This window comes from Emiliania huxleyi (assembly GCF_000372725.1).
Source record: "Emiliania huxleyi CCMP1516 chromosome Unknown EMIHUscaffold_135, whole genome shotgun sequence".
NCBI lineage: Eukaryota > Haptophyta > Isochrysidales > Noelaerhabdaceae > Emiliania > Emiliania huxleyi.
In genome coordinates, this window is record NW_005201240.1 from 28,253 (window position 1) to 52,779 (window position 24,527).

General features: G+C 67.8%; 10 protein-coding genes across 10 annotated transcripts; 5 read left to right on the top strand and 5 right to left on the bottom strand.

Moving 5' to 3' along the window:
• The first annotated feature begins 154 nt into the window (after nucleotides 1-154).
• On the top strand, nucleotides 155-897 carry EMIHUDRAFT_440724 (hypothetical protein). The gene is given in 2 exon segments (XM_005788379.1): nucleotides 155-846; nucleotides 860-897. The coding sequence occupies 1 exon segment, from the start codon at nucleotides 191-193 to the stop codon at nucleotides 677-679; it is 489 nt and encodes a 162-aa protein (XP_005788436.1). The 5' UTR covers nucleotides 155-190; the 3' UTR covers nucleotides 680-846; nucleotides 860-897.
• Nucleotides 898-1,052: 155 nt separating this feature from the next.
• EMIHUDRAFT_110455 (hypothetical protein) lies at nucleotides 1,053-2,934 on the bottom strand (the record flags this gene model as incomplete). Its single annotated transcript, XM_005788380.1, has 3 exons — nucleotides 1,053-1,184; nucleotides 1,518-1,594; nucleotides 2,061-2,934. The coding sequence occupies 3 exons, from the start codon at nucleotides 2,932-2,934 to the stop codon at nucleotides 1,053-1,055; spliced, it is 1,083 nt and encodes a 360-aa protein (XP_005788437.1).
• Nucleotides 2,935-4,297: 1,363 nt separating this feature from the next.
• ECH2 (putative enoyl-CoA hydratase/isomerase) lies at nucleotides 4,298-5,056 on the bottom strand (the record flags this gene model as incomplete). The annotated part of the gene is made up of 1 exon (XM_005788473.1): nucleotides 4,298-5,056. A coding segment is annotated over one exon (759 nt), but the record flags the coding sequence as incomplete, so codon positions are not given.
• A 2,585-nt stretch (nucleotides 5,057-7,641) lies between these two features.
• EMIHUDRAFT_226842 (hypothetical protein) lies at nucleotides 7,642-9,537 on the bottom strand (the record flags this gene model as incomplete). The annotated part of the gene is made up of 2 exons (XM_005788381.1): nucleotides 7,642-8,121; nucleotides 9,211-9,537. The coding sequence occupies 2 exons, from the start codon at nucleotides 9,535-9,537 to the stop codon at nucleotides 7,642-7,644; spliced, it is 807 nt and encodes a 268-aa protein (XP_005788438.1).
• A 539-nt stretch (nucleotides 9,538-10,076) lies between these two features.
• EMIHUDRAFT_467268 (hypothetical protein) lies at nucleotides 10,077-13,143 on the top strand. Its single transcript, XM_005788382.1, has 6 exons — nucleotides 10,077-10,723; nucleotides 10,848-11,072; nucleotides 11,372-11,847; nucleotides 11,923-12,715; nucleotides 12,790-12,935; nucleotides 13,009-13,143. The coding sequence occupies exons 1-3, from the start codon at nucleotides 10,100-10,102 to the stop codon at nucleotides 11,831-11,833; spliced, it is 1,311 nt and encodes a 436-aa protein (XP_005788439.1). The 5' UTR covers nucleotides 10,077-10,099; the 3' UTR covers nucleotides 11,834-11,847; nucleotides 11,923-12,715; nucleotides 12,790-12,935; nucleotides 13,009-13,143.
• A 113-nt stretch (nucleotides 13,144-13,256) lies between these two features.
• On the bottom strand, nucleotides 13,257-14,794 carry EMIHUDRAFT_362699 (hypothetical protein). Its single transcript, XM_005788383.1, has 9 exons — nucleotides 14,509-14,794; nucleotides 14,213-14,444; nucleotides 14,107-14,134; nucleotides 13,983-14,032; nucleotides 13,882-13,921; nucleotides 13,796-13,811; nucleotides 13,690-13,721; nucleotides 13,538-13,620; nucleotides 13,257-13,390 (listed from the first exon to the last, which is right to left on the bottom strand). The coding sequence occupies exons 1-9, from the start codon at nucleotides 14,782-14,784 to the stop codon at nucleotides 13,311-13,313; spliced, it is 837 nt and encodes a 278-aa protein (XP_005788440.1). The 5' UTR covers nucleotides 14,785-14,794; the 3' UTR covers nucleotides 13,257-13,310.
• Nucleotides 14,795-15,726: 932 nt separating this feature from the next.
• Nucleotides 15,727-17,328, top strand: EMIHUDRAFT_226846 (hypothetical protein; the record flags this gene model as incomplete). Its single annotated transcript, XM_005788384.1, has 3 exons — nucleotides 15,727-15,945; nucleotides 16,264-16,542; nucleotides 16,981-17,328. 3 exons carry the CDS (start codon nucleotides 15,727-15,729, stop codon nucleotides 17,326-17,328), a joined length of 846 nt encoding a protein of 281 aa, XP_005788441.1.
• Nucleotides 17,329-17,692: 364 nt separating this feature from the next.
• On the bottom strand, nucleotides 17,693-21,376 carry EMIHUDRAFT_467270 (hypothetical protein; the record flags this gene model as incomplete). Its single annotated transcript, XM_005788385.1, has 4 exons — nucleotides 17,693-17,926; nucleotides 17,992-18,427; nucleotides 18,688-20,395; nucleotides 21,267-21,376. The coding sequence occupies 4 exons, from the start codon at nucleotides 21,374-21,376 to the stop codon at nucleotides 17,838-17,840; spliced, it is 2,343 nt and encodes a 780-aa protein (XP_005788442.1). The 3' UTR covers nucleotides 17,693-17,837.
• A 560-nt stretch (nucleotides 21,377-21,936) lies between these two features.
• EMIHUDRAFT_49228 (hypothetical protein) lies at nucleotides 21,937-22,122 on the top strand (the record flags this gene model as incomplete). The annotated part of the gene is made up of 1 exon (XM_005788386.1): nucleotides 21,937-22,122. A coding segment is annotated over one exon (186 nt), but the record flags the coding sequence as incomplete, so codon positions are not given.
• A 175-nt stretch (nucleotides 22,123-22,297) lies between these two features.
• Nucleotides 22,298-23,017, top strand: EMIHUDRAFT_226850 (hypothetical protein; the record flags this gene model as incomplete). The annotated part of the gene is made up of 2 exons (XM_005788387.1): nucleotides 22,298-22,692; nucleotides 22,816-23,017. The coding sequence occupies 2 exons, from the start codon at nucleotides 22,298-22,300 to the stop codon at nucleotides 23,015-23,017; spliced, it is 597 nt and encodes a 198-aa protein (XP_005788444.1).
• Between the last annotated feature and the right edge of the window lie 1,510 nt (nucleotides 23,018-24,527).

The window sequence follows — 24,527 nt, forward strand, 5'->3', positions numbered from 1 at the left end:
CAGGCTGCCAGCAATAACGTCATCGAAGCGCCCTCGGTGTGAAGCGGTACGGCCACAATCCTAATTCGCGCCGCTGGGCCTAATCCAAGCCAACTACATGCGCACCGTTCGCGCACGCAGCGCACTTATCATCATGTCCGCTCTCCTGCTGGCAGTCGCCGCAACGGATAGCGAGGTTGACTGCGGCGCGATGCGGACAAAGGAGCTGCGAAAGTGGCTGGCGGCTCGAGGGCTCAAGTGTGAGGGGTGCGCGGAGAAGGCCGACTATGTGACGCTGTGTGAGCAGAACAAGGACGCGCCGCTGCTGCCGCCCGAGGAGCCGCCTGCGGACGCCGGCAAGGGCAAAGACCAGAGCATCGAGGACCTGCTCGCGTCTATGAAGGGGATGCCAGGGATGGAGGGCATTAAGATGTTCACGGCGGACGACCTGAAGAACATGAACCCGGAGCAGATGGGCGCGTCCATGGGCGGGCGCGGCGGCCGCAAGTCGAGGGCAGAGTGGCGAGACGAGCTCGTCGACTTTTACTCGAGGTATGGGCTCGACGACAAGATCGCGGGCGTGGACGCGGCGCTGGACAAGTGGAAGGGGAGGGAGAGCCGCATGTTCGACGCGCTGTACAAGAAGTACGACGTAGAGATCCGCGCAAAGTCGGACGCCGCCGCAAAGGACGAGGTTTGACGCCTGTCTTCAATGGCGTCGGGATTTCTGCAGCAGCGCGAGAGCGCGCGAAGCGCGAGGTCCGAGGACGCTCGCTCGTCTACTCTCTTGTACACAATACTCCGTATTACACTCCCTCACCCCTCTCCCGGCACTCTCGGCCCGGGACTATTGCCACCCGTGTGTCGTTAGACGTTACCCCCGATCTGTCACGCTGTCATCTTATGAACATTGAGCACACTCTCTCCACACCTGCCGCGCCCGCGGCCCCCCGCGCAAGCCCTGGCAAAATTTCAAAGGCGAGAGCCCCGGCTTGCCAAAGCCGGGGCGCGGGGCGGCGCCGCCGGACTGGCTGAGTCGGAGACGCGGCCGAGAGTTCTCCGGCCGCGGCCCCTCAGGCGGAGGAGGGTGTGCCGAGGCCCGTGACGTTGAGCGTGAGGTCACCCACTGCCTTTGGCGTCAGGTCGACCTCGAGGCCCATCGCGCGCATTTTCGCCTGCACCGCCCTCGTCACCGTGCCCTTGGCCTGGCGGGCGTCGCCTGGGCGGCGCGGGGGCGAAGAGGCCGGTGGCGCGAGGCCGACGGGGCTTGTTGCCGCGAGGGTTCCGGATGTGAGAGGGTGAGGGAGGTGTGCGGCGCGTGGTGGCGTGTGGCGGCGTGTGGCGTGCGGGTCTGGGGCGGTGGCGATGGCGGAGGCGGAGGCGCCACCCTCAGAGCGGGGCCCCTCTGCTACCTCTCCGCTGCCTCTCCGCTACCCCTCCTGCTGCCTCTCCGCTGCCTCTGAGCTGCCTCTCTGCTACCTCTCGCCCCAGAGGCGGGGCCCGAAGGAGGAGGGCAGCTGGCAGTGCGCGTGGTTGACGGCGAGGTCGAGGCACGGGTTGGAGGCGGAGTAGCCGAGCGCGCGCGTGAAGATGTAGAGGAGGACATTCTCGCCGCCTACTCTCGGCCAATCTCGGCTGATCTCGGCGGATCTCGCGTGGAGATGCAGAGGAGGACATGCCCCCGCCCCACGCGTTCTGCGGAAACTCAAACAGCGAGAGCTGCGCCTGGCAGGGGCAGGGCGGCAAGCGGCAGTGAGGCAGCTGGGCAGCAAGGAGCGGCGCAAGCTCTGTGGCGGAGGACTCCGCAACCGGGCGGCCAGCGGGCGGCGGGAAGCGCCAGGCAAGCCCGCGCTTGCAGCCCGCGCTGGCGGCGCAGCGCCGGCCGGGCGGCGGAGCGCCGGTCGGGCGGATCGAGGGCGGATCGAGGGCGCATAGGGCGGGAAAGTGTGAGGAGTGCATGGGCGAGGGGTCCGCTCGCCTCGGAGAGCGGAGAAGCGAGGGAGAAGACATACGCGTCGTAGGAGCCTACACCATTCTCTCTCCTCTTCTCGAGCTCATTCTCTTCTTTGGGGAGCAGACACACGCGTCGCAGGAGCCAAAGTTGATCTTCGAGCAGAGCGTGCGCCGCCACACGCCGTACGACGGCCCGCTCATGTCGCACGTCCGCTGCCCCCACGCCGCAGGCTTGGCAAACAGCTTGCCCTTGCCCTGCAGTAGCCTCGACTTGCCCTGCAGCCGCCTGCCCTGCAGCCGCCTGCCCTGCAGCCGCCTGCCCTGCAGCTGCCCGCCGTCCGCTGGCGCGCCGGCGTCGGTGAGGTTGAGGAGGCCGAGGGAGGAGGCCGCCTCGGCGCTTCTGCGCACGTCGTAGTCCGTCCGGCGGTGGTAGCGGGAGAGGAAGTACGTGTGGCGGGCCGGGAGGCCGGAGGTTGCGAGCTCGGCCCACCGCCCTTCCGGCATGAGGTACACGTCCTGGTTGAGAAAGACGACGGTGCGGCCGACGAGGTGGCGCGAGGCGTAGGCGAGGTACGTCCGGAAGGAGGGGCGCTCGGCAATCCCGACGACGTGCAGCATGTGCTTCCGCTTCTCGTACCAGCGCAGCCTGCTGAGCAGCGCCTCCACGGGCGGCGCCTCTGCGACGAGGAGGTGGAGGTCCGACACGGCGGCGTGGAGCACATTGCGCCGGAGCACCTGCGCGGGGCACGCAGGCTTCCTCAGCCGATGGCGGCCGAGGCGGCTGCATGCCGCCGCCGACACCTCCAGCAGCTCGAGCTGACGTGCATGCACGTTGACCCACTTGACGCACGGCTTCCGGCGGCTCAGGGCAGCTCGCTCGGGGCAGATCTGCAGCGTGTTGCCCCAGGTCGGGCCGTAGAACCACTGCATCGTCGTGAGGAGGGAGAGGCCGCTCCGCGCTTCTGCGGCGGGCGTCGCCACGGATGTGGCAGCCCCACCCATCGGCCAGCCCCTCAGATCGATGAGCGCGCTCTAAGTTGGCTCGGCATGTTTCTTTTCTTTGCCAGTCCGCGCCCGTCCGCGCCCTTGTCGTGCCAGTGTGCTGTGAGAGAGGCTTGTATCTTAAGAATTCTCTTCTTTTTCAGTGTACCTGTGTTAGTGCCAGTGCGCGCCAGTCCCGTGCCCAGTATTGTGCGAGGGAGTTTTCTTGGAAAATTCTTTTTCAATGTACGTACTTTTTTGAGCTTAGCCTTCGATGTTATGTACGTACTTTTTTTAGCTTACTGGGACAAAAGAGAGAGGGGGTTGTGTTCTCTAGGCCCCTAGGGGCCCTACGCGCGGCGTGAGAGCTCGGAAGCGAGCTTTGCACGGCGATCGAGGATGGCGCGGTTCACCCCCTTCACCGAAGCGATGGAGATGCGTTCCGCGTGGTGTGACACAAATGAGAGGCGGGACACATGACACAGTGAAACAGACGCCGTCGCCAACTGTCATGTCGGTAGCCGCTCTGCACCGCTCGCTGCTGGAGCGCGGTTGATCGCGGCACCGACGCCGCGGCGGCGCCATCTCGCGCGGCGAGAGACGGCGCTGCATCGGCGCCAAAACAAACGGGAGGTCGCGGCGCGGACGCGCGGCAGCAAAAACATCGACGTTCGCTTCTGCTTCTCATCACACCCCCATCACACCCCCATCACACCCATCACTCACACCACAAGTTTCTCCGAGACCTCGCGAGCGGGCAGTTATTCACACCTCGGCAGTGTGGTCTGGGCAGGGCAGGGCAGTGTGGGTTTCACACCCGGGGCAGGTAGGGGATCGGGGAGGGCAGTGTTGTGCGGCAGTGTGCGGGCAGGGCAGTACGGCAGGCGGCAGGGCAGGGCAGGGCAGGGCACGGCAGTTGGGGTCATAATTGCAGGGCTGAGATTCGGGTTCTCAGGTGCGTGGTGAAAAAAAGGGGGTGATAATACCCTCCCCAACCCCCACCATGTGGAAGACGGCTAGTGCTAGTCCCCCATCGGGAGGACGACCCCGGCTAGTCGCCGACCACACCCACAAAGAACCCTGCACAAAGATCGCAAGGGCGGGGACCTGTTCCTTTTTACCCACCTCACAGTAGAGAGGTGTGCGTTTTTATTTATTTATTTCCCCAACCCCCACACCTAAGCCTACGGCTACGCACGACGACCGACATCGTCTCATTAGAGTACATTGAACAAGGTGCACAGTCCTAGCTCCACCCCTTATCATCTGATCGGCATCGCCCTCACACCACGGGCAACAGCGCTCTCAACACACCGCTGCGCTAACACTGCGCCCGCCCCGTGTACCAGAGGGACACCACGAGCGACCATATCCACGGCGGGTAGCGCCCCGTCCATCGCGGCTCCCTTTTCTCAAGAAACGCCCTTGGCCCCTCCCTGAAGTCAGGCGTCATGAAGAGCTTCACGAGGGCGCGGTTGGACTCATTGAACGCGTCATCGTCGCTCATCAGCTGCATGCGGTCCGCGCAGACCTTCGCCTCGCGCACCGCTACGGGCGCGTTCTGCACGATGCGGCCCGCCAGTGCGAGCGCCGCGTCGCGCGAGGACCCGGGCTCCACCAGCTCGTTCACGAAGCCCAGCTCCTTGGCGCGGCTTGCCATGATTGGGTCGCCCGTGAGAAGCATCTCCATCGCAACCTGGCGCGGCAGCCTCTGCGGTAGCCGGAAGAGCCCCCCGGCTCCGGCAACCAGCGACCGCTTCACCTCGGGCAGCCCGAAGACCGCCTTGTGGGAGGCAACGACGAGATCGCAAGCGAGGACGATCTCGCACCCGCCAGCCAGAGCCTTCCCGTCCACCGCGGCGATCAGAGGCTTGGTGCGGGGGAACTGGACCATCCCAGCAAAGCCGCCCTTCCAAGAGAACACCCGCTCCATGGCGTTGATTGCCTTCAGATCCGCGCCCGCGCAAAAGACGTCTGGATGGGATGAGGCCACGACGCCGACCCACATATCCGAGTTCCGCTCGAACGCGGTGAGCAGCGCCTCAAACCGCGCCGAGACCTTGCCGTTGATTGCATTCCGCGCGGCGGGGCGGTTCAGTGTGAACACAGCCACGTGGCCCAGCTCCTCGTAGAGCACCACCGGGGGCTCTTCTGCCACCCGGAGCGCGCTGGCGGCGCCTCGCAGGGGCGGCGGACCCACCTCGCCCTCGGCCACCCGGAGCGCGGCGCCTCGCAGGGGCGGCGGACCCACCTCGCCCTCGGCCACCCGGAGCGCGGCGCCTCGCAGGGGCGGAAGGGCGAAAGCTTCGCCTCCCGCCACGATGCTGCGATCGACGGTCGACGGGGGCTCGCCCGGCGGCTGGTGCAGCCGCACGCCGGGTGCGGCTCTGACGACGTGCCTTTGCATGTCCAGCCCGGGCATCAGCGCCGTGAGCTGCAGCCCGTGCGGCGTGAGCTGGAACAGGCCGACGCTGGTCACGTAAAAGACGCTCTTGCCAGCGGCGAGCGCCCTGGCGCCGCTGAACGTCACCTCGCTCACACGTGGCACGAGCTTCGCCCCCGACTGCTCCGTCATGCTCAGCGAGCCATCGGCACCCACGGTGATGGACGCCCTCTGTGTGAACGGACAGATGAAGATCACGAGCTTGGCACAGTCGATCAGGTCCATGAAGCCGCCAGGTCCGACGTAGTTCGCCACGTCTCCGCGCTTGTTTGACACGTTGACGTCGCCCGCCTCGTCGAACTCGAGCGCGCCCAGCACCACCGCGTCGAGGCTCCCCTGCATGCGCTCAAAGGCTTGCGCCGTGTTCACCATCTCCTCTGGGTAGATGGAGGCGCCGAAGAGCAGGCCCGGCGCCGGCACGCCCCCAAAGACGCCGGTCTCGACCACCATGCGGAGCTGCTCCAGGGTGCCGCACTCGTCCAGCACCGAAGACACCTCCTCGGGCAGGCCCGTGCCGATGTCCACCAAGGCGCCGGCAGACACGCGCGAAGTGAGCACGTGCGCCGCCAGGCGCGCCATCGCGCGGTCCATGTCGCTGCGTGTGGGTGTGGCGTTGGCCAGCTTGCACATGAGGCGGGCGAGCTGCAGCCCCTTGGCCTTTGAGACGCCATCCTCGCCGTGCTGCAGCGTGAGCCACGAGAAGGGCGAGCCGTAAGTAGCGCCGAGCACCTGCTCCGTCTTGGAGTTGACGACGATAGCGTCGACGTGCTCGGCCTTGATCCAGACCTCCATGCCGCGCGCCGCGTCGTCGTCCACGACAGCGCCGACCTGCGCCAGCACCACGCCGCCGCCTCGCTTGGCGGCAGTCGCCATGTCGAACGTCTCGTTGAGGACCGTCGCACCGTGCGAGTAGAGGTTGCCCTTGCGGTCGGCCAGCGGCGCATTGATGATTGCGGCGTCGATGCGGTCGACGCCAAGCGAGAACTCGAGGTGTCCCGAGTCGGCATCGGGGACCACGAGGTGCGGCGCGCCCGGCGTGAGCGGAGAGCCTCGGCCGCAGCGCGGGTCGACAAAGGTGCCAACACCCACGGTGGAGACGAGCTGGGGCGCCTGCCCGCCGGCGAGGCGCGCGAGCAGCCTCGCGATGATGCCGAGCGGCAGGATCTGGACCTCGAGGTTTGAGTCGGCGGGCGCTGCCAGCTGCAGAAATCTGGGCAGCGTGAGAGTGTGCGACACAACGAGGCGCGTCACAAGCCCAGGAAGGGCGAGCTCCTCCAAGGATCCCCGCAAAATGCCTTTCCCCTTGGTGCCATTGCCGCCCGGCCCGACAACAGTCAACCCACGTGGTGAGGAGGTGGCGAGGTGGCGCCGCCGCAGCGCCCCCATCAGCAGGCTGGGCGCGACGTTGGCCGCCACTCCCGAAAAGGCAACTACTGTCTCATCACTGATGAGCGCGGCCGCGGCTTCGGCGCTCATGAAGCGCGCGTTGGCTGCGGCAAGCTCTGCGTCAAATGCCGCGTGGTCCACCCTGAAGGCGCTCCACCCTGCACGGGTCCACACCGAACGGAGGAGGCGGAAGGCGAGGGTCACCTTATCGACCAGCGTCAGCACGTCGGCATCAACCTTCTGCTTGCTCCAACCCCCGACGATCGAGGCGACGATCGAGAGCACCAGGGTTAGCGCAGCGAGCCCGCCGACACAAACTGAGGACTCGTATGCAGCACCGCCGCCAACTGAGAACTCGTGTTCACGTAGAGCCACGCTGAGGATCACAAGCACAAGAGGAGCCACAATTTGGATGGCCATCCCGCTCACCGACAAGCCAAAGGAGCAATCAAGGATAGCTTCAAGGATTTGTGGGGTGCGCATTGCTCGCCAACTTATGCTCGCCAAAACCTTTCCGAGAATTTCTTTCGGTACGATTTCTTCTGCGATGAATACATGTTAGAATTCTTTTCCCTGTGTCGCTGTGCCCAGCAGTGCGCGCCCCAGTGTAAGAAAACGAAAAGCTCAAGGCACGCACAATCAATTCTTTTTCCTCGTAGGAGAACAAACCATTCGTAGGAGACGAGTCTCTTAGGCGGCCCCCGTGGCGTACCTGAGTTCTCGTACAGCGATGGGCTAAGGATGTCGAGCGCGCCTTCGCACAAGAAAGCGAAACCGCGTCTGACCAGTGACCCTGGACACCAGACGCTATGGGTGGGACGCAAGCGCTGTTGAGACGGGCTGCGCGCGACCTTGCAGGCGCGCGACCTTGCTTGCAATCCTGCTCAGCTGAGACAGGACTACAGTGGGGCGACCGCCCTCTCCAGGTAGGTTTGCCGATCATTGGCCGTCGTGAAGCGGCCCCACTCGTAGAATGGAACGCTGATCACCCGCCAGCCAGCCGCCGCGAGGAGGCGACGCTTGAGCAGCGTCGGCCCGTTGGGTTTGCGCACGCCCCATCCGTCGGGCAGCAGGAAGTGAGAGGGGCCGTCCACCTCGATCGCGATGCGTGACGAGGGCAGCGCCAGGTCGAGCGAGTAGCTGGTGCGCGGCTCGACATACTCCTCCTCGAAGCCTGGGCCCCGCACGGCGGCGAGGGCATCCGCGACGGAGCGCTGCAAGCCTGATGGCCGCGCTATGGTCGCCACCATAGCGTCGCAGCAAAGCTGGCGCTGGGGGTCGGGGAGGAGATGCTGCTGGCCGTCTGCCCCGCATTCCAGGGAGAGCCAGAGCTGCCATTGGTGCAGCTGACAGCGGTGCGCTGTGCTCCACATCGGATCCTGCGCGAGCGAGCCGCTGATCATGCCCGAGCAGTCGGCAAGCAGCGCCTGGTGATACAAGCCCGCCGTCGCATACGCCCACACCGTGTTGGCCAGGTCCTGGGGGTTGAAGCCGGCCAGCCCGCCCCGCACCGCCGCCTCCGCCACCGCCGCGTACAGCGCGTCTGCAGCCACGCCCGCCTTCGCATACGCCCACACCGTGTTGGCCAAGGCCTGGGGGTTGAAGCCAGCCAGCCCGCCGCGCACAGCCGCCTCCGCCACCGCCGCGTACAGCGCGTCTGCAGCCACGCCCGCCGTCGCATACGCCCACACCGTGTTGGCCAGCTCCTGCGGCTTGAAGCCAGCCAGCCCGCCGCGCACAGCCGCCTCTGCCACCGCCGCAAATAACGCTTCCGCCGCCACGCCCGCCTTCGCATACGCCCACACCGTGTTGGCCAGGTCCTGGGGGTTGAAGCCGGCCAACCCACCGCTCACCGCCACCTCCGCCACCACCGCGTACAGCGCGTCCGCAGCCATGCCAGCCTTCGCATACGCCCACACCGTGTTGGCCAGATTCTGAGGCGTAAAGCCGGCCAGCCCGCACCGCACCGCCGCCTCCGCCACCGCCGCGAACAGCGCGTCTGCAGCCACGCCCGCCGTCGCATACGCCCACACCGTGTTGGCCAAGGCCTGAGGGTTGAAGCCAGCCAGCCCGCCGCGCACCACCGCCTCCGCCACCGCAGCAAATAACGCTTCCGCCGCCACGCCCGCCGTCGCATACGCCCACACCGTGTTGGCCAGGTTCTGAGGATTGAAGCCAGCCAGCCCGCCGCGCACCACCGCCTTCGCCACCGCCGCAAATAATGCTTCCGCCGCCACGCCTGCCGTCGCATACGCCCACACCGTGTTGGCCAGGTTCTGAGGATTGAAGCCAGCCAGCCCGCCGCGCACAGCCGCCTCCGCCACCGCCGCAAATAATGCTTCCGCCGCCACGCCCGCCGTCGCATACGCCCACACCGTGTTGGCCAGGGCCTGGGGGTTAAAGCCAGGCATCCCTCTGCCCAAGGCCGCCTCCGCCACCGCCTCGTACAGCAAGCGCACGACACTCACTGGCAGCCGGCATTTCGCCACTCCATGAGCGACGTTAGCCAGGTTGCGTGCTTCGCATGACTGGACGAGGTCGAGCGTGCGCTGCACCAGCCGCTCAAGCTGCTCCTCGTGCCGCCGCTCGATGCGCTGCTTGCCCAGTTTGTTCCACAGGTTTGCAGCGTGGATGTGGTTCAAGCTCGCGCTGTGCCCAGTAAAGAGCGCGAGCAGCTGGTCGGTGCCGCTGGCATGCGAGATGCGGCCGTTGAGCTGTTTAGCATTGAGCTGTTCACCGGCAGCAGAGCTCTGCCGCTCGTCGCGTCTTCGCTCATTGAGGATCGGCGGTGCCATCTGGCGATTGCTTTTCCGAGGCTGCCCCAGATAGTCGCGCCTGAGATCGCGTCCGTACCCGCGTTGCGGCTCGCATCGATTGAACATGAGCAACTTGTGTTACGCCGCCATTCTTTTTCAGTGTACGTACGTACTTTTAGCTTACTGGGAGAAAAGAGAGAGGGGGTTGTGTTCTCTAGGCCCCTAAGGGCCCTACGCGCGGCGTGAGAGCTCGGAAGCGAGCTTTGCTCTCTCTCTCAGTGTATGTAGCTCTTACGTACATTCCCGTAGGAGGACTCTGCTGACAGGGTTTGCGATGAGGAGCGACCCGAAGGGTTTCTCGGAGGTTAGTGCACCACTAACCGCCGAAGCGCAAGCGCTGGGAGCAAGAACACTGCGACGTATCGGGCTCATACTAGCACCCCCTCGAGCCGACGTTCTGGCTCAGCGAGGCTGCTGCGGAGCACTCGCGGACCGGTTCTTCTGGTCCAGGGAGGCCGCTGCGGGGCACCCGGCGGCTCGGGTCACTTCTCATCGCAAACTCGGTCGACCCGCAACGACTGTTGCCCCAGGGTCTTCGTGGATGGCCACCATCGCCCTCGCCCTGCTCTCTGCCGAGGCGTCGGCGCTCGTCTCCACGTCGCACAACGGTAGGTTTGCGCCGGCGCTCGGGCTGCGCCGCGCCGGCCCGCTCTTGAGCAGCACGGCCGCGGCGCTGGAGCTGCAGCGCAGCGCCGAGTCCACCGCCGACGCAATCCAGCGCAAGCTGGCGAGGATACGCGAGCTCCGCCCGACGGAGCAATCGCCCGAGGTGCAGCAGAAGCTGTGGGAGTCGGCTGGGCTGCTGCCGATGTACAAGGTGTCTGGCTCGGTGACCGGGGAGCCGTCCTTCACGCAGCTCTTCTCGCACGAGACGTGGAGCGCGTACACGGGCAAGTCGCCGTTCCGCCGCTGGCTGCGCACCGGCGTCACGTGGCGCCACTCGACCGTCCTCGCCTCGGTGTGGCCGATCTGCCTCTCGCTCTCGCTCTGGTCCTTCTGCGTCGCCTCGCTGCCCGCGAGGTTTCTGCCACGCACGTCGCCCCTGCCGCTGACGGCGATGGGCTCTGCGATCGGGCTCCTCCTCGTCTTCCGCGTCAACAACCTGTACGGCAGGGTGGCCGAGGCGCGGCTGCTGTGGGGGAGGGCCGTCTTCCTCTGCCGGCAGGCGGCCGAGACGCCTCCGAGACACTTCTCAGACACTCCCCAGACTCTTCCCTGCCGCTCATCGTCCCAGGCGGCCCGGCCCTGTCAATGGGTGATGAAGTAACCTCCGAGAGTGGGGCCAACAGGCGGCCCAGACAGTCGCGACGGCTCTCCTCTTCGACCGCAGCCTGCCGGCGGAGCGAGCGCCCGCCTCGCACGCAGCCGCGTCTAAGGTGTGCCGCTACCTCGCCGCCTTCCCCTGGGAGCTGAACGCCAAGCTGACGGGCAAGGGCGACGGCGTCGGGAAGACGCGCGGCTTGCGGCCCGGCGAGGACACCGACATCCTGCGCGTGCTCCTGCCTGCCGAGGAGGTGGACTTCATCGGCCAGGCGCGCTCGCGGCCGCTGCTGCTGCTCGGCGCGATGCGGAGGCAGCTGCACGCGCAGCTCCGCGTCGGCGCCGCCATCGCCCTCGAGGCGCGCCGCAGGGCTGCCCCACGCCCACGACACGCCCACGCCCCCCTGCGCCCTCAGGCACGCTCCACCCGATGGTCTACCGCAAGCTCGAGGAGGCGACACCGCCCGGCCCCTCCCGCGCACCTCGCCACCCTGCTCCGCCCTCCCCTCCCGCGCACCTCTCACCCTGCTCCGCCCTCCCCTCGCCGCCGCAGGACCTCAAGGAGCTCGACCTCGTCGTGGGCGGCTGCGAGCGCGTCTTCTCGTCGCCCGTGCCGCCGACGATGTCTCGCCACCGTCCTCCGCTGCACTGCCTCTACGCACGCCGCCCACGACCCTTCCGGCACCCTTCCTGCAGGTCGCGGCATGTGATCCGCTGCATGCTGCTCTGGCTGCTCGGGCTGCCCGCCGTGCTGGCGGGCAGCATGTCGCCGGCGCACATCTCGCTCTGGGTCTTCCTGGTGAGCTACATCTTCGTTGGCATCGAGGAGGTGGGGGTGCAGGTCGAGCACCGAGCTGATGCGTCGCCCGAGAGGAGTCGAGATCAGCCGAGATCAGCCGAGATCAGCCGAGATCAGCCGAGATCAGCCGAGATCACACGAGATCAGTCGAGAGCAGCCGAGATCAGCCGAGGTGTGGCGTGCAGGTCGAGCAGCCCTTCGAGATCACGCCGATGACGCGGCTGTGCAACGTCAGCACGCCCCTGAGGAGGAGGAGGGCAGCGTGGCGGCGGGTTGCCTTCAGCGCGACGAGGACTGCTCTCTAGGTCATCATGCTCAACCTCGAAGAGGCCCTCGCGATGCCGCCGCCCGCCGAGGCAAGCGAGCAGGGGGGCGGCGCAGATGAATGACACAGCTCACAGGCGGGGTCGCCTTGCTGCTTGGGTGCGCGCGCCTCGTGTCTGACCAGCAACAGGACAAGAGTCAAGGGAGCGCTGAGCGCTCTCTGGGCGCGTGCTGCGCGCGCGCGGTCATCGCCCCCTCCCCATCAGTATGGTATCCATTATCTATTTCATTTCGGTCCCATGTCGTTCTGCTTCTGGCATCTTTCATTACTTGCATCATTTTGCATATATCACATCGTGTCGTAGCCGAGCGCATGCCCATGCGTGTGCAGCTCCGTGCACATCTCGTGCATGGGCAGAGTATATCAGTCATGCGGGGATGTGTGTCGCGAAACGCGGCAGAGTACGTCAGTACGAGCAGTCATCAGACTCACAATTCAGAGACAGATGACAGACACACCCGGCCTCAGTGCATTGCGTTGAACTGCAATACGATTCGAAAGAGTGTCACAATCAGTGTGTGCGCCAGCGCCTCCCCTGCCACCTCTCGCGCCCGTTCTTCCGAATGCGCCCCCATAATTACGCGCCGTCGCGGTTGTCAGTGCGCGTTCCGGCCGGGCACACTCCCGCCTCCGACCACTGGCCCCTACTTGGCCGCCGGCCCGAGCCGGCACAGCTTCCACTGCTGGCAGCACTCGAACGTGCGCATCGCCGCTTGCAGCTCGGCCGACGCGCCGCCCGCCTCGGCGCGCACGGCCGGCCACGCCTCGCACTCGCCTACTCTCGGTGCCATCTCGTGTGTGTCACCTCGGGTCATCTCGTGAGGTGGAGGGGGCGGGAGTCGGGCGGGCCGAGGAGAGGCGACCACGCCGGCTGCGCCTTTGCACGCGCCGCCTCGCGCTCGAACATCTGCCCGCTGCGCAGGTGGTGCGAGACGACGAAGCGACTCGCGTCCATCGCCCCGTACGTGGCGTCTCGCATCGCATCGGAGACCTGTTGTTGTTGAGGAGTCGTACTCAGCGATTGAGTGCCAATCACAGCTCGCGTCTCGCACCGCGCAAGAGGCCTACACTCCGCCACGCACACGCACCACTCGCCCACTCGGAAGCGAGGCCGCGCGCTTCACCGCGGGGGAGGGGGCGGGGCGCCGAGAGGAGGGAGAGGGACAGGTTGGCCGAGCCGAGTGCGTAGCCCAGCGTCACGTCCGAGTAGCCGCAGTCCTACCGCCAGTCCACCCCACCCCGTCAGGCTGTAGGGAGGCCCTCTGGCAGAGCGGTGCCTTCCCCGCACCGGCAGCGGCACCCAATGCTGCGGCCTCCCTTGCGTCGCCCGCCCCTTCTCGACGAGCCCCGCCTGTGAACAGCGTCTCTTCACACCTCCTGCTGTGAACAGGTGCCCCGCCCCTTCTCGACGAGGCGCGCCACGTGCGGCGAAGACGCGAACCAGACGCCTAGTGTCGTTGTGGTCATCGCTGGTGGTAGTGGTGTGGGATGCGAGCCCGCCTAGTCCTCGCCAGGACCTCGCCCGCCCCTCTCTCCACGCCCGCGGGATGTGAGGATCATCTGCGCTCATCTCGGCTCATCTCGGCTCATCTCGCCCAAGTCTCCGCCCATCACCGTCAGGGCCCCGACCACGAATGGGAAGGGGCCGTACACGCGCCGCTCCTTCGGGCAGCCGTGCCTGCGAGAATGGCATACCAGTCAGCATCACAACATTCTCACCATCAGGAGCCCCTCCCGGCATGCGTGCCTCCGCGCGTGCGCCGCGCCGACCGGCCCCGCCTACAGAGGCCGTGTCTCGGACATGTCGTGGACATGTCGTGGACACGGGCTGCCATCGGGCCGACCAAGCCCGCCGACCAGCCGCAGTGCCTGGAAGGGTAACACACGGCTCCTGATGTCGTTACAGCATCCTTTCGAGGCCCGCCACCCACCACAGCACCTCCACTCCTCTGTCACGAAAGAGTCGTACTGGAGGTAGCCTAATAAAATAAATCATCGTAAATAAAGAATAAATATTTATTAGAGTCGTACTGGAGGTGCCTCCGTACACGCGCGGCAGGCCCGCCGCCGGCCGGAGGAAGGAGGCGAGCCTGTTGCTTGGATGAGTTAGGGGTGGCTGTGAATGAGTAGGCCCGCCGGCCGGCCAGAGGAAGGAGAGGCGGGCCTCGCGACGTCGACGAACGAGTCGTCGTCCGCCTTTAAACAATCACAAACATGCTCATACTCGTCATCATCGTTCTTCGTCACGCATCATCTGCATGAGGAGTCGTCCGCCTTTGCGTAGAAGGAGGCGCCCGGGTAGGCGACCGGCGCGTGGCGGAACCACGCGAACAGCTTGTCGATGCACGAGTAGATGCCGCCCGCCTCGTTGAAGTCGGACGCGTCGACGACGGCAAAGTCGTCCTTCCCGACGCGCCGCCGCTCGTCGTCGAGCTGCTGCACGTCGCGAGGCGAGAGGCCGCGCTTGCCCACGACGAAGCGAATCAGCGCCGGGGCGCCGACCTGTACCGGGGCGGGCCGTCAGTGGTGGGCTGCCTTGGCGCCGGGCAGAGGAGATGCCCTCCGCCTCGGCTGCTGGCACGAGCACGGTCTGGCGGATCCACTCGCGCGTCTTTGGCGTACGCGGATTGGTCACGAAGCCGAGGACCAGAAACGTGGGCGGCGACTCCTGAGCCGCCGCGTGGGCCGCGCCTCGCCTCCGCCGCCGCTGACGGTGGAGACGGTGGAACACCCGGCGGCGCTCGCTCAATAGGCTGCGCTCCTGCGCGACGGCGTTCGAAACATCTTTCGACAGCACGCCCTGGAGCTCCCCAACCACGGAGGCAAGGCTGTCGGCCGGCATGCTGTTTTGGCGCTAGCAAGAAAAACTCTTACAAGAAGTGGCCCCTCGCAGGGAATAGGACCGCCGCAAGCGGCGTGGCGTGGAGCGGTTGAGCATCCCTCCGGGGGCCCCTCTGCGCCGGGGAGGCGTTGTTGGAGGCTAGGACGCAAGCGCGTCCGTCGCCTTTTTCAAACTCGGGTCCCCACTCCGCTACGCTCCGACCCGAATTTGGACCGTGCGAAGAGCCGTGCGTCCAGGTCTTCTGCTGCAAAGGATGCACCTACTGTCTGGTCTACCGCGAGCTCAAGAAGTCAGCCGCCTCGAAGTCGACCTACGGTCAGCCAGAGGTCGCCGAGATGGCCCGCTGAATGAACCCACCCCTCCCCTGCATCGACCATCACGGCCGTGTCGCCGCCTGCCCTCTGAAGTTCCGACTGCGTATCACGCCATCCTGTCATAACCACAATCGGACAATGTTCGGACCTATTTAGTTACCGATCCGGGCGGGGGTGTCGGTCGTGGTCCATCGGCCGTCTTGCCCCAATGCGTGCGTGCTAGCCCCACAGCGTGGAGTGTGCTGAAGTCCCTCGCTCGCCTGTGCGCTGTGTGGGGCCTGAGTGTCCTGCGCGTGCGTGCCAACAACCACCCGGAAAAATTTGTGTGTCCATGCTTGCTGATACTTGAGCAGTCTTCAGCGTCTCCTCTCCATCCCAGCGAGCAGCGTTCTGCTGTGCCTTTTAGGACAGGTAGGTATATTTATTTACCAGGAAAGTGCCGTGTTAGGTCGTGCGCACGCGTCCCAATTTATTTAAAAAAGTGGTGCATGCACATGTGCATGCACATGTGCATGTGCATGTGCATGTGCCCAGGAGCGCTCTGGAGTCGCTCTTCGAGGTCTCGAGAAGAGGCTCGACAGCTGGTGTGTGACCTTCCTCGCTCCCGCCAAGCCTCCCAACGGCCGCGATGGACCTCGACCAGGCTCTCGGCATGGTCGAGCTCGATCGCCTGTGCTCCTCCTCCCGCTCGCAGCTGCACGAGGCGCTCGTCAACCTGCTCCAGTCGCAGCAGCCGGCGAGCGCGAACCTCTCGATGGCGACGCGAGCGACGCTCGGCAAGCGCGGGCTGGGTCAGCTTGAGGTGGCCAAGGGCTCGCTCGACATCGCGAGTGACCTCTCCGCAATGGTGCTCGGGCGGACGCGCACAGCGCTCGCCGATCTCGAGGCCGCGCAGTCTTCGATCGCCGACGCCGACGCCCGCGCCATCGCCGCCGAGGCGGCGGCGGCGGCAGCTCGGTCTCGGGCCGAGGCGGCGGTGGCGGATCAGACGGCAGCGCTGCGCGCCGCAGTGGACGATGCCACCAGCAGGGCCGCGGCCGCCGAGGCGCGCGCGGCGGCCGCCGAGGCGGCCGCCGCAGCTGCGGTGCGTGAGGCGGCGGCCGCGCGCGAGTCGGCGGCCGCGAGCGAGGCGTCCGCCACCGGGCGCCTGGAGCTGGACGCGCAGCTGGAGCGGGAGCGCGGTGTGTTGGCGCGGCTCGCGGCGGAGAACCTCCTCTTTGTGAAGCGCCTCCAGCAGTCCGAGTCGGCGCGAGCAGAGGCGGAGCGCGAGCGCGCGGAGCTGCAGACGCGCTGGAGGGAGCAGACCGAGGAATGGTTCCGGCGAGCGACCGACGAGCTGCAGTCGCAGCTGCTGGTCGACTGGGGCACGTCGGGCGCGGTCGCGGCCGAGCTGCAGCAGGCACGCGAAGAGGCGGCCGCGGCGGCCTCTGAGCACGCACGCGAGGTGACGCCGCCGCCACCCGCCGCCACCCGCCGCCACCCGCCGCCACCCGCCGCCCGCCGCCACCCGCCGCCCGCCGCCACCCGCGGTGGCGCGAGCTGTCCCCTCCCCTCTAGGCTGCGGGCGCGGCGGAGCGAGAGGCGGCTCTGCGCAAGGCGCTCGACGCAAAGAGCGAGGAGCTGGCCGGCGCGTGGACGGAGTCGGGCGCGGCGCGCGAGCGGTGCGAGCAGCTGCAAGCCGAGGCGGAGGCGCGGGCGGAGGAGGAGGCGGCGGGGCGCGCGGAGCTGCGGGTGGCGCATCAGCAGGCGAGCGAGGCGCGCGCCAGCGAGAGCAAGCTCCGCGCCGTGGCGGACGACGCGACGGTCGAGGTGACGCGGCTGCGCGCGAGGGCGATCCGCACGACTTGTTGAAGACTCATTCGATCCACGAACCACTCAACAGGTGATGCGGCTGCGCGAGAGGGCGATCCGCGACGAGCAGGCGCCAGCCGAGCTGCGATGCCATCCCGCTCCATCCGTGCCTGACACCGTGAATGGCGATCAGGCGCTGGCCGGGCTGCGCGCGTCGCTGCACGGTGCCGAGGAGAAGGCGCGCGTGGCGCAAGCGGTCTCGCAGCGCGCGCGCGCCGAGGTGTCTGGCGAGCACAACGCGCTGCTCGAGGCGCAGGCGCGGCTCGACTTTGCCGAGGAGGAGACGAGGTCGCTCAAGGCGCGGCTCGACGCGGCCGAGAGAGAAAAGTCCTTTTTGCTCGCCGCGTGCAACCAGGGAGGCAAGGCGGAGCGGCTGTAGCAGAGCGCGGTGCGCGCACCCGCGCCACGGCCCCGCGGATCCGCGCGTTACGGTAGACGCGAGAGCGGTGAAGGGGCACAGGTGGTATCCGTGCAGGGAGAAGGGGGGGAGACGTGAGACCACACCGCGAGCTCTGCGGTTGCAGACGTGGGCCGCCACTACGCTCGCTACGCACTACCCCACTAACCGATTCTAACCGGCGCTACCCCTCGTACTTTAGTCTTTACCCCGGGGACCCTTTACTCGCCGTTTCGACGCACGGGGCCATGGGGCTGACATATACACGCTTGTCGCGCTTCGTTTTTTTTGTGCTTTTCAAAAAACAGATCCCCTCTACCTTATGCGGCAATAACCGGCACGCACAGCACCCAGAGAGATGTACATAAAAGGAAAAGGCGATCTGCCCTGTGTGGTCGGCAGATCGAGTGAGAGGGTGAAGTAGCCTGGGCACGCCACGGCTTTGGGCCCTTGCACGCGGGCGAGGCGCTGTGCGGCTGCGAACTGAACTGTCATCCGGTAAGCGGCGCTGCGCTGCTCTCCCCTAGACCATCAGCCACGGGGTCGGGCGCCGCCGCGGCGTTTTCCGCCGAGGACTCGCCTACACGCAAGGGCAGTGGTGAGGCGGCGAGCAAGGGGCCGGGGCGGCCGCGAGCATAGCCGCACCGGGAGTTGGCTCCGGTGCGCCGCCGAAGTCCGCAGCGAACGCCGCCGGTGCGTCCTCATCGCCAAAGGCCGCGAAATCCGAGGCCGGGGCGTCGGACTTTGCCGAGACGTCCGCCACGTCAAACGCCGCAAAGTCCGACGCGGGCGCCTCGGCGGCGGGCGCCTCGGCGGGCGCGTCGTCGAACGCTGCAAAGTCCGGAGGCGACGCGTCGGACTTGGCCGGCGCCTCCGCCGCGTCGTCGAACGCTGCAAAATCCGACGCCGCAAAGTCTGCCGCGGGAGCCGCCGGCGCCGACGCGCCAAAGTCTGCGAAGCTCGCGGTGCCCCCGCCCGCGCCGAGTGGCTGCGCCGGCAGCGGCTCCGTGTCGAACTCATCGTCATCGAACGACGCGTCCCACTGCGCACTCGCGCCCCCCCCGCTGCCGTCCTGTAGCACCTGCGGCGCACGCGCGCGCGGCACGGTCACAGCGCGCGCGGCGCCCATACCTCGCCACATCGCAACGCATCTCCCCATCTCCCCATCTCCCCCCGCCTCGCCCCGCGCATCTCTCCGCGCCTCGTCGAGCTCGGCGCCCATGTCGTTGACAAAGTTGCGCTGCGAGAGCAGCTGCGCGAAGTGCTCGAGGTACGGGCCCTCGCCTATTGTCACCGCGCTCGCTCGTTCACCGCTCACTCATCAGTGATGGGCCGAGGTACTGGGCCCGCGCCGTCCGAGCCGCTGTCCTCGCCCGAACTCGAGTTCTCTTGCTGCGCGCGCAGCTGCGCCTGCAGCTGCAGGGCCCGCTCCAGCTCGCGCGACCCGTCGTACTCGTCGCCGTCCGAGTCCTCGTCCGAGGCGCGCTGCGGCATCTTGCCGCCGAGCGGCTTGGACTGGACGTTCTCCCAGGAGGCGAGCAGCCCCGACGGGCCCACAAACTCGTCCCAGCCCTCGACCGCCTCGAGCGCCGACGAAATGCTCTGCTCCCTCGCCGCCGCCTCGAGCAGCGCGCGCAGCAGCACCATCACATAGGCGTGCCCCGACGGCCGGACCGCCATCTCGCTCGAGGCGGTGGCGCACTCCATGAGGCGCTGGGGCAGCTGCGCCTCGACCAGCAGCGAGTGGAGCACCTGCTCGCGCGTCGCCGCCGACTCGGCCGACTCGGCGCTCCGGTCCGACAGCACCACGTCGATGAGGGCCGCGGTCCGCATGTGCAGCGCGTTGCAGTGGTGCGGCAGCAGCAGCAAGTCGAGCACGACGTGGAAAAAGCCGAGCTGGCAGAGCGCTATCAGCGTCTCCGGCTCCTCGCGCCGCAGCGCCTCCTCGAAGAGGGCGAGCAGCTTGCAGCGCGTCACAGCCTGGGGCCGCGGCATCGCTCGCGCGCCCTTCTCGGGCAAGAAGCGGCTGATGCGCTCTGGCAGCTGCGCCGGCGTCGCGATGGCCACGAAGAAGGCGTCGACCGACTCGGCGACGCCACGCAGCAGGTGGTCCGCGCACGACGGGCTACTCGCCCCAATCTCGCGGCAGCGCACGAGCAGCCTCACCAGCACATCGAGCGCGGGCAGGTTGAGCCCGCCGCCGCCGCCGTTTGGGTGGCCGGCGGCGCCGAGGCACATCTTGAGCAGCGTCTCGCACCTCTCGCGGGCCTCGAGCTCGGGCTCGCAAAAGCAGGCGGGCAGCGCCGGGCTCGCCTCGAGCAGCGTGGTCAGCAGGGCCGACGCGTTCTGCGCGGCCTCCGGGTTGGGCGCCGCCAGCTGCTCGAAGAGCGCCGGCACCAGCACCTCGTGCGGGATCCACGCCGCGGCGGGAGGCTGCAGCTGCTGCGCCATGCCCGGCTCCGCCATGACGGGCTCGCCCACGCAGAGCACCGTCAGCATCTGAAGCACCGCGTCGGAGCCGAGGTGCGCCATCAGCCTCTCCGTCAGCCGCGGCAGTGCCAGCTGCGAGCCGCTGTCGGCGGCCGCCGCGCCCTCCCACAGCGCAGAGAAGCTCGCGGCGAAGCTCTCGGGCGAGCACTTGTAGAGCGCGATGAGGACCTTGGCGGCGTAGCCGATGAGGACGGGCGGCAGCGGCGGCGACTGCTGCAGGATCGAGAGCAGCTTCTCGACCAGCCGGCTCGAGTCGGCGAGCAGAACCTCGTGGATCGAGTTTACGTCGCAGCTGAGCACCTCGGACGCGACGTACGGGTACTTGAAGCGCCGCGCCTCGGAGTCGTCCTCCGCCGGCATCTCGATGACGTAGTCGATAAGCCTGGCGGCCGTCGCCGACTCGGTCAGGTAGTCGAGCAGCTTTGTGTTTTGCGACTTGCACTCCTGCAGCAAATCGTCCTCATCGAGCAGCTGCTCGAGGGTGAAGCCCTCCTCGCTGCTGAGCAGCGTGTCGATGGTCGACGTGCCCGCGTGCAGCGACCAGAACATGGTGCCGCGCCTTCAGGCGCACGGCAGCTCCCCTGTGCGCGGCCCGCGGCACAGGGGCGTCAGAGCGCGGACGCCGGACCTTGCGGAGAGCGGGTCTCTGCGCGCGCGCGCGGCGGGCGAAGGCGCAGCACGCGCTGGGTGGGGAGAGAGTGTGGGGCCGCGCGCGCGCGTCTCAGCCGCAACGCGAGCGAGGCAGACAGCAAGTTTATGGGGTCGAGCGCACCAGGCATTGAAAAGAAATAACCCGGCCGGGGCGTGGGTACCAAAAAGGAGGGGTGGGGGAACGGACGCAAGGAAGAATTCTTTTCGAGAGGCTTCTCCACGCTCCGCTCGTCGACTCCCACGCTCTCGTCGACGGCGGACATGGGCTCGACGAAAGCGCGGCAACTCAGGCGAGCCAGGGAGCTGGCGGAGCAGCAGGCGGCGGCGGGAGCCGGAGCGGGAGCGGAGCCGCATCGTCCCGCTCCTGTGCCTCATCGCTCTCCTGTGCCCCACGAACCCTTGCACGTCTCGCGCGCGCGGCGCGCGTGAACAGGGCCGCGTGAACAGAGGGCGCACCGCGCCATTCGCTCTAACCTGGCAACCCCCTGTCTGCACGACTCGCGCGCGCGTGAATAGGGCGCTGCTGGATGAGGGGATGAACGCCGTGGTGCAGAACCCGTCTCCTAAAACTGTTACTACAGCCGTTTTGCTTTTGGGATACATTGGAGGAGGAGCAGGAAGGCAGGAGGGCTGTGTCGGAGCTCCGATCCTTGTCTCCGCCTCGGCTTGGCGGCATCGAGGAGGCAGCGACGGGCTAGATACAAAGGCACAATTCCCTTTTTAGTAACGTGCTAACAACTATCGAAATCGCACCCTACGCTATCCTCCAAGCTTCGGACTTGCCCCACTCGGCCATGATCTTGTCGTCGTCGGTCTTGTTCCCCTCCTCGAGGTCGAGCCGGTTCCGGAAGCCGCCGCCCGTGCCGGTGATCGTCGGCGCGATCGGCATCGATGGAGGCAGCTGGAAGATCTCAGAGCCCGTCTTAGTCGCGCAGCACGCGCTGGGTGGGGACTGGGGAGAGAGTGTCGGGCGGCGCGCGCGCGTCTCAGCCGCAACGCGAGCGAGGCAGACAGCAAGTTTATGGGGTCGAGCGCACCAGGCATTGAAAAGAAAGAAAGGGACCGGGGCGTGGGTACCAAAAAGGAGGGGTGGGGGAACGGACCGCAGGAAGACTTCTTTTCGAGAGGCTCTCCACGCTCCGCTCGTCGACTCCCACGCTCTCGTCGACGGCGGACATGGGCTCGACGAAAGCGCGGCAACTCAGGCGAGCCAGGGAGCTGGCGGAGCAGCAGGCGGCGGCGGGAGCCGGAGCGGGAGCGGCGGAGCGGCTGCCGCCGGCGGCGGGAGCGGCGGTAGCCGAGCCGCATCGTCCTGTAGCCGAGACGCAGCGTCCAGAGGCGGAGCCATCCTCCACGCCTCCCGCCGCGCCGCCGGGCAAGAAGCGCAAGCGCAAGGACAAGCCACCACCCGCCGCCGCGCCGCCCGAGGCCGGCTCGACCGTCGGGCCGTGCAACGTGTGCGGCCGCGTGGGCCACCTGGGCCGCACGTGCCCGACCCGCGCGTGCCGCAAGTGCGGCGGGTTTGGCCACATCGCGAAGCACTGCGCCGGGCCAAAGGGCGCCGGGTGCAGCCACTGCGGCTCGCAGCTGCACGCCGCGGCAGAGTGTACCTTTGGCGCTCTGCCGGGAGAGCGGTACCTCTTTTGCGCGCGCGAGGCGGAGGCGGGGGCGTGCGGCTGCTTCTCGCGCCACTTTGTGATTCCGATGCGGCTCGCGCGCACCGACTTTGCGCCGCGCGAGCTCCGCCAGGGCAGAGTGGACTCGCGTGCTCGCGCTCTCCCATGCCACGCGTCCATGACGCGTCCAGTGCATGTCCACAGGCAGGATGGACGTCGGCTGCTCGTGCGTCTCTGCCGCGCTGTTCCGCTCGCAGAGCCTGCGGGGCAACACGTGCGTCTCGCTCTGCTTCAAGGAGGAGGCGCAGCGGCTCGAGGTGCGCGGCGCCTCGATCCGCCGACTCCAGCCCGACGACTTCTCGGTCGCGGTGCGGCTGCACGCGGCGATGGCCTCGCCTGCCGGGCCAGCGGACGGGGTCGGGCCGGGCGGCGAGGTGTGCGACGCGGCCGCGTACTCGCAGTCGGACCGGCGAGGCTTCCTGCTGAGGCCGGGCTCGACGGAGGAGGCCGTGCGGGCGGCGCTCGCGGAGAGCGACCCGCCGCCGGCCGTCCTGCTGCTGCACGCGCGCGGAGAGCCGATCGAGGCGGCGTGCGCGCGGCTGCAGCCGCTGCTGCGGCGGCAGGCCGGCGAGGGAGGCGCGGCGCGCGGCGTGGTGGTCGTGCTCGGCGACGACCGCGGCCTCCTCGACGACGACGAGGCGCTCGTCGCGAGGCTGGCGGGCGAGGCGGGCGCGCCGCTGCTGCGCGTCTCGCTGGGAGGTGTGGTGCTCTTCTCGTCGCACTCGATCGTGCTGCTGCACCACTACCTCGACAAGCTGCTGCACGCGTGCGCGCTCCGCCCCCCGCGTGACCTGCTCGCCAAGGCCAAGGGGGTGCTGGGAGGGCCCAGCTACAAGGGCTCGTACAAGGGCTAGCTGCACGTTCTCTGGCCGCTTGCCGTGTGTTTGCGCCCTGTCCTCTCATGCCCTGTGCGAAGTCCTGTGCCGTGTGCGCTGACCGCTGTGGTGTAGCTCGTAGCAAGTACTGGCATGGGGACCGATCGAACTACGACCATCCGACCGTTTCTGATTTTTTCTTTGCGCGCGGCTGAAAACACCCCCTCACCCGACACGTTGGGGTATTTTCTACGGGGTGGCTACTCCGCCGCCCGCCGCCGCCTAACCCCGCTCAGACGGCCCGCAGGCTGGTCCCTTTCGCGGCGAGAACAACGTCACCCACCGCCTCCCGCGCCGCCGCCGGGCCCTCGCCGCAGGTTTACCAGGAATGGCAGGGAGAGCCGCTCTTGGCGGCCTCCGGGCACGGCGACGCGGTGCAGCACGGCGCACTCCATCGGCATCCGCTCGCGGAGCGGCGCGCTCTCGAGCCACTCGAGGCCCACCGTCAGGATGAGCGCGCCCTCCTCCCACGGCAGCTCGACGCACGCCCACTCGTCCTCGCGCGCCTCGCGCAGCTCGACGGCCGACGCGGTCGGCAGGCCGAGGCCGAGCACCTGCTCCGCCGTCCAGCGGCCGCCCTCGCCGCCCTCGCCGCCCTCGCCCTCCTCGCCCCCCCGCCCGTCGCGCGGCATCAGCACCTCGAGCCCCGGCCCGTTGGCCCACAGAAGCGTGAGCACCGTCGAGTCGATGTGCGCGCCGAGCCGCGGCGCCGCAGCCTCCCCGCCGCGCTGCGGGTAGCGCCGGAGGCAGAGCCGGCCCTCGAGCCGGCCTGCGCGCGCCTCCGCCTCGGCGTCCGACTCGACGCCCAGCGCGACTCGCAGCAGCCGCGCGCTCAGCCCGAGCAGCGCGGAACGCAGCTCCTCCGCCCGCTCGTGCAGCGGGCCGTCGAGCGCGAGCGCCTCCTGCTCCGGCTCGCCAGAGGCGCCGGCCGCGCGGGCGGCGGCGTGGTGCTCGCGCGCCGTATGCGCCAGCTCCGTGCACGCGCGCTCCAGCCCGTGCCCCTTGATTGCCAGCACCGGGCTGAGCGCGCCCCGCACGCCGGCGAGCGCGGCGCGAATCTCCGCGTCGGAGGAGCGCATGTCGAGCGTGGGAGGAACGACGGTGCGCCTGCTGCGGCGTGTTTCGAGCGCGCTGGTGGCGCAGGCCGCCACAGCGCAGCGCATACACACACACAAACACACAGCGAGCTACAGCGTGTAAACGGGAAGCCAAGAAGAATATAATAAGCAACCCGCGAGGCTGCGGGTATGAGCTGGGGCACACTACCGGCTGAGGAAGCGACCCGGAGGTGGATACGCTTGCGGCCGTCGGGGGGGGAGAGCGAGGCAGCTGCAGCCCAACGAAGGGCTCTTCGGTTCGCCCAGCCACCCCGCGGACTGATCGAGGCTGATCACCGCCCCAGGTGCCAGGACGCTCTCGCCAGTGGAAGGGGGCTACCATCGGACGACGGCGAGCACTCACTCCAACTCGGGCTCGCAACGACTAGGCT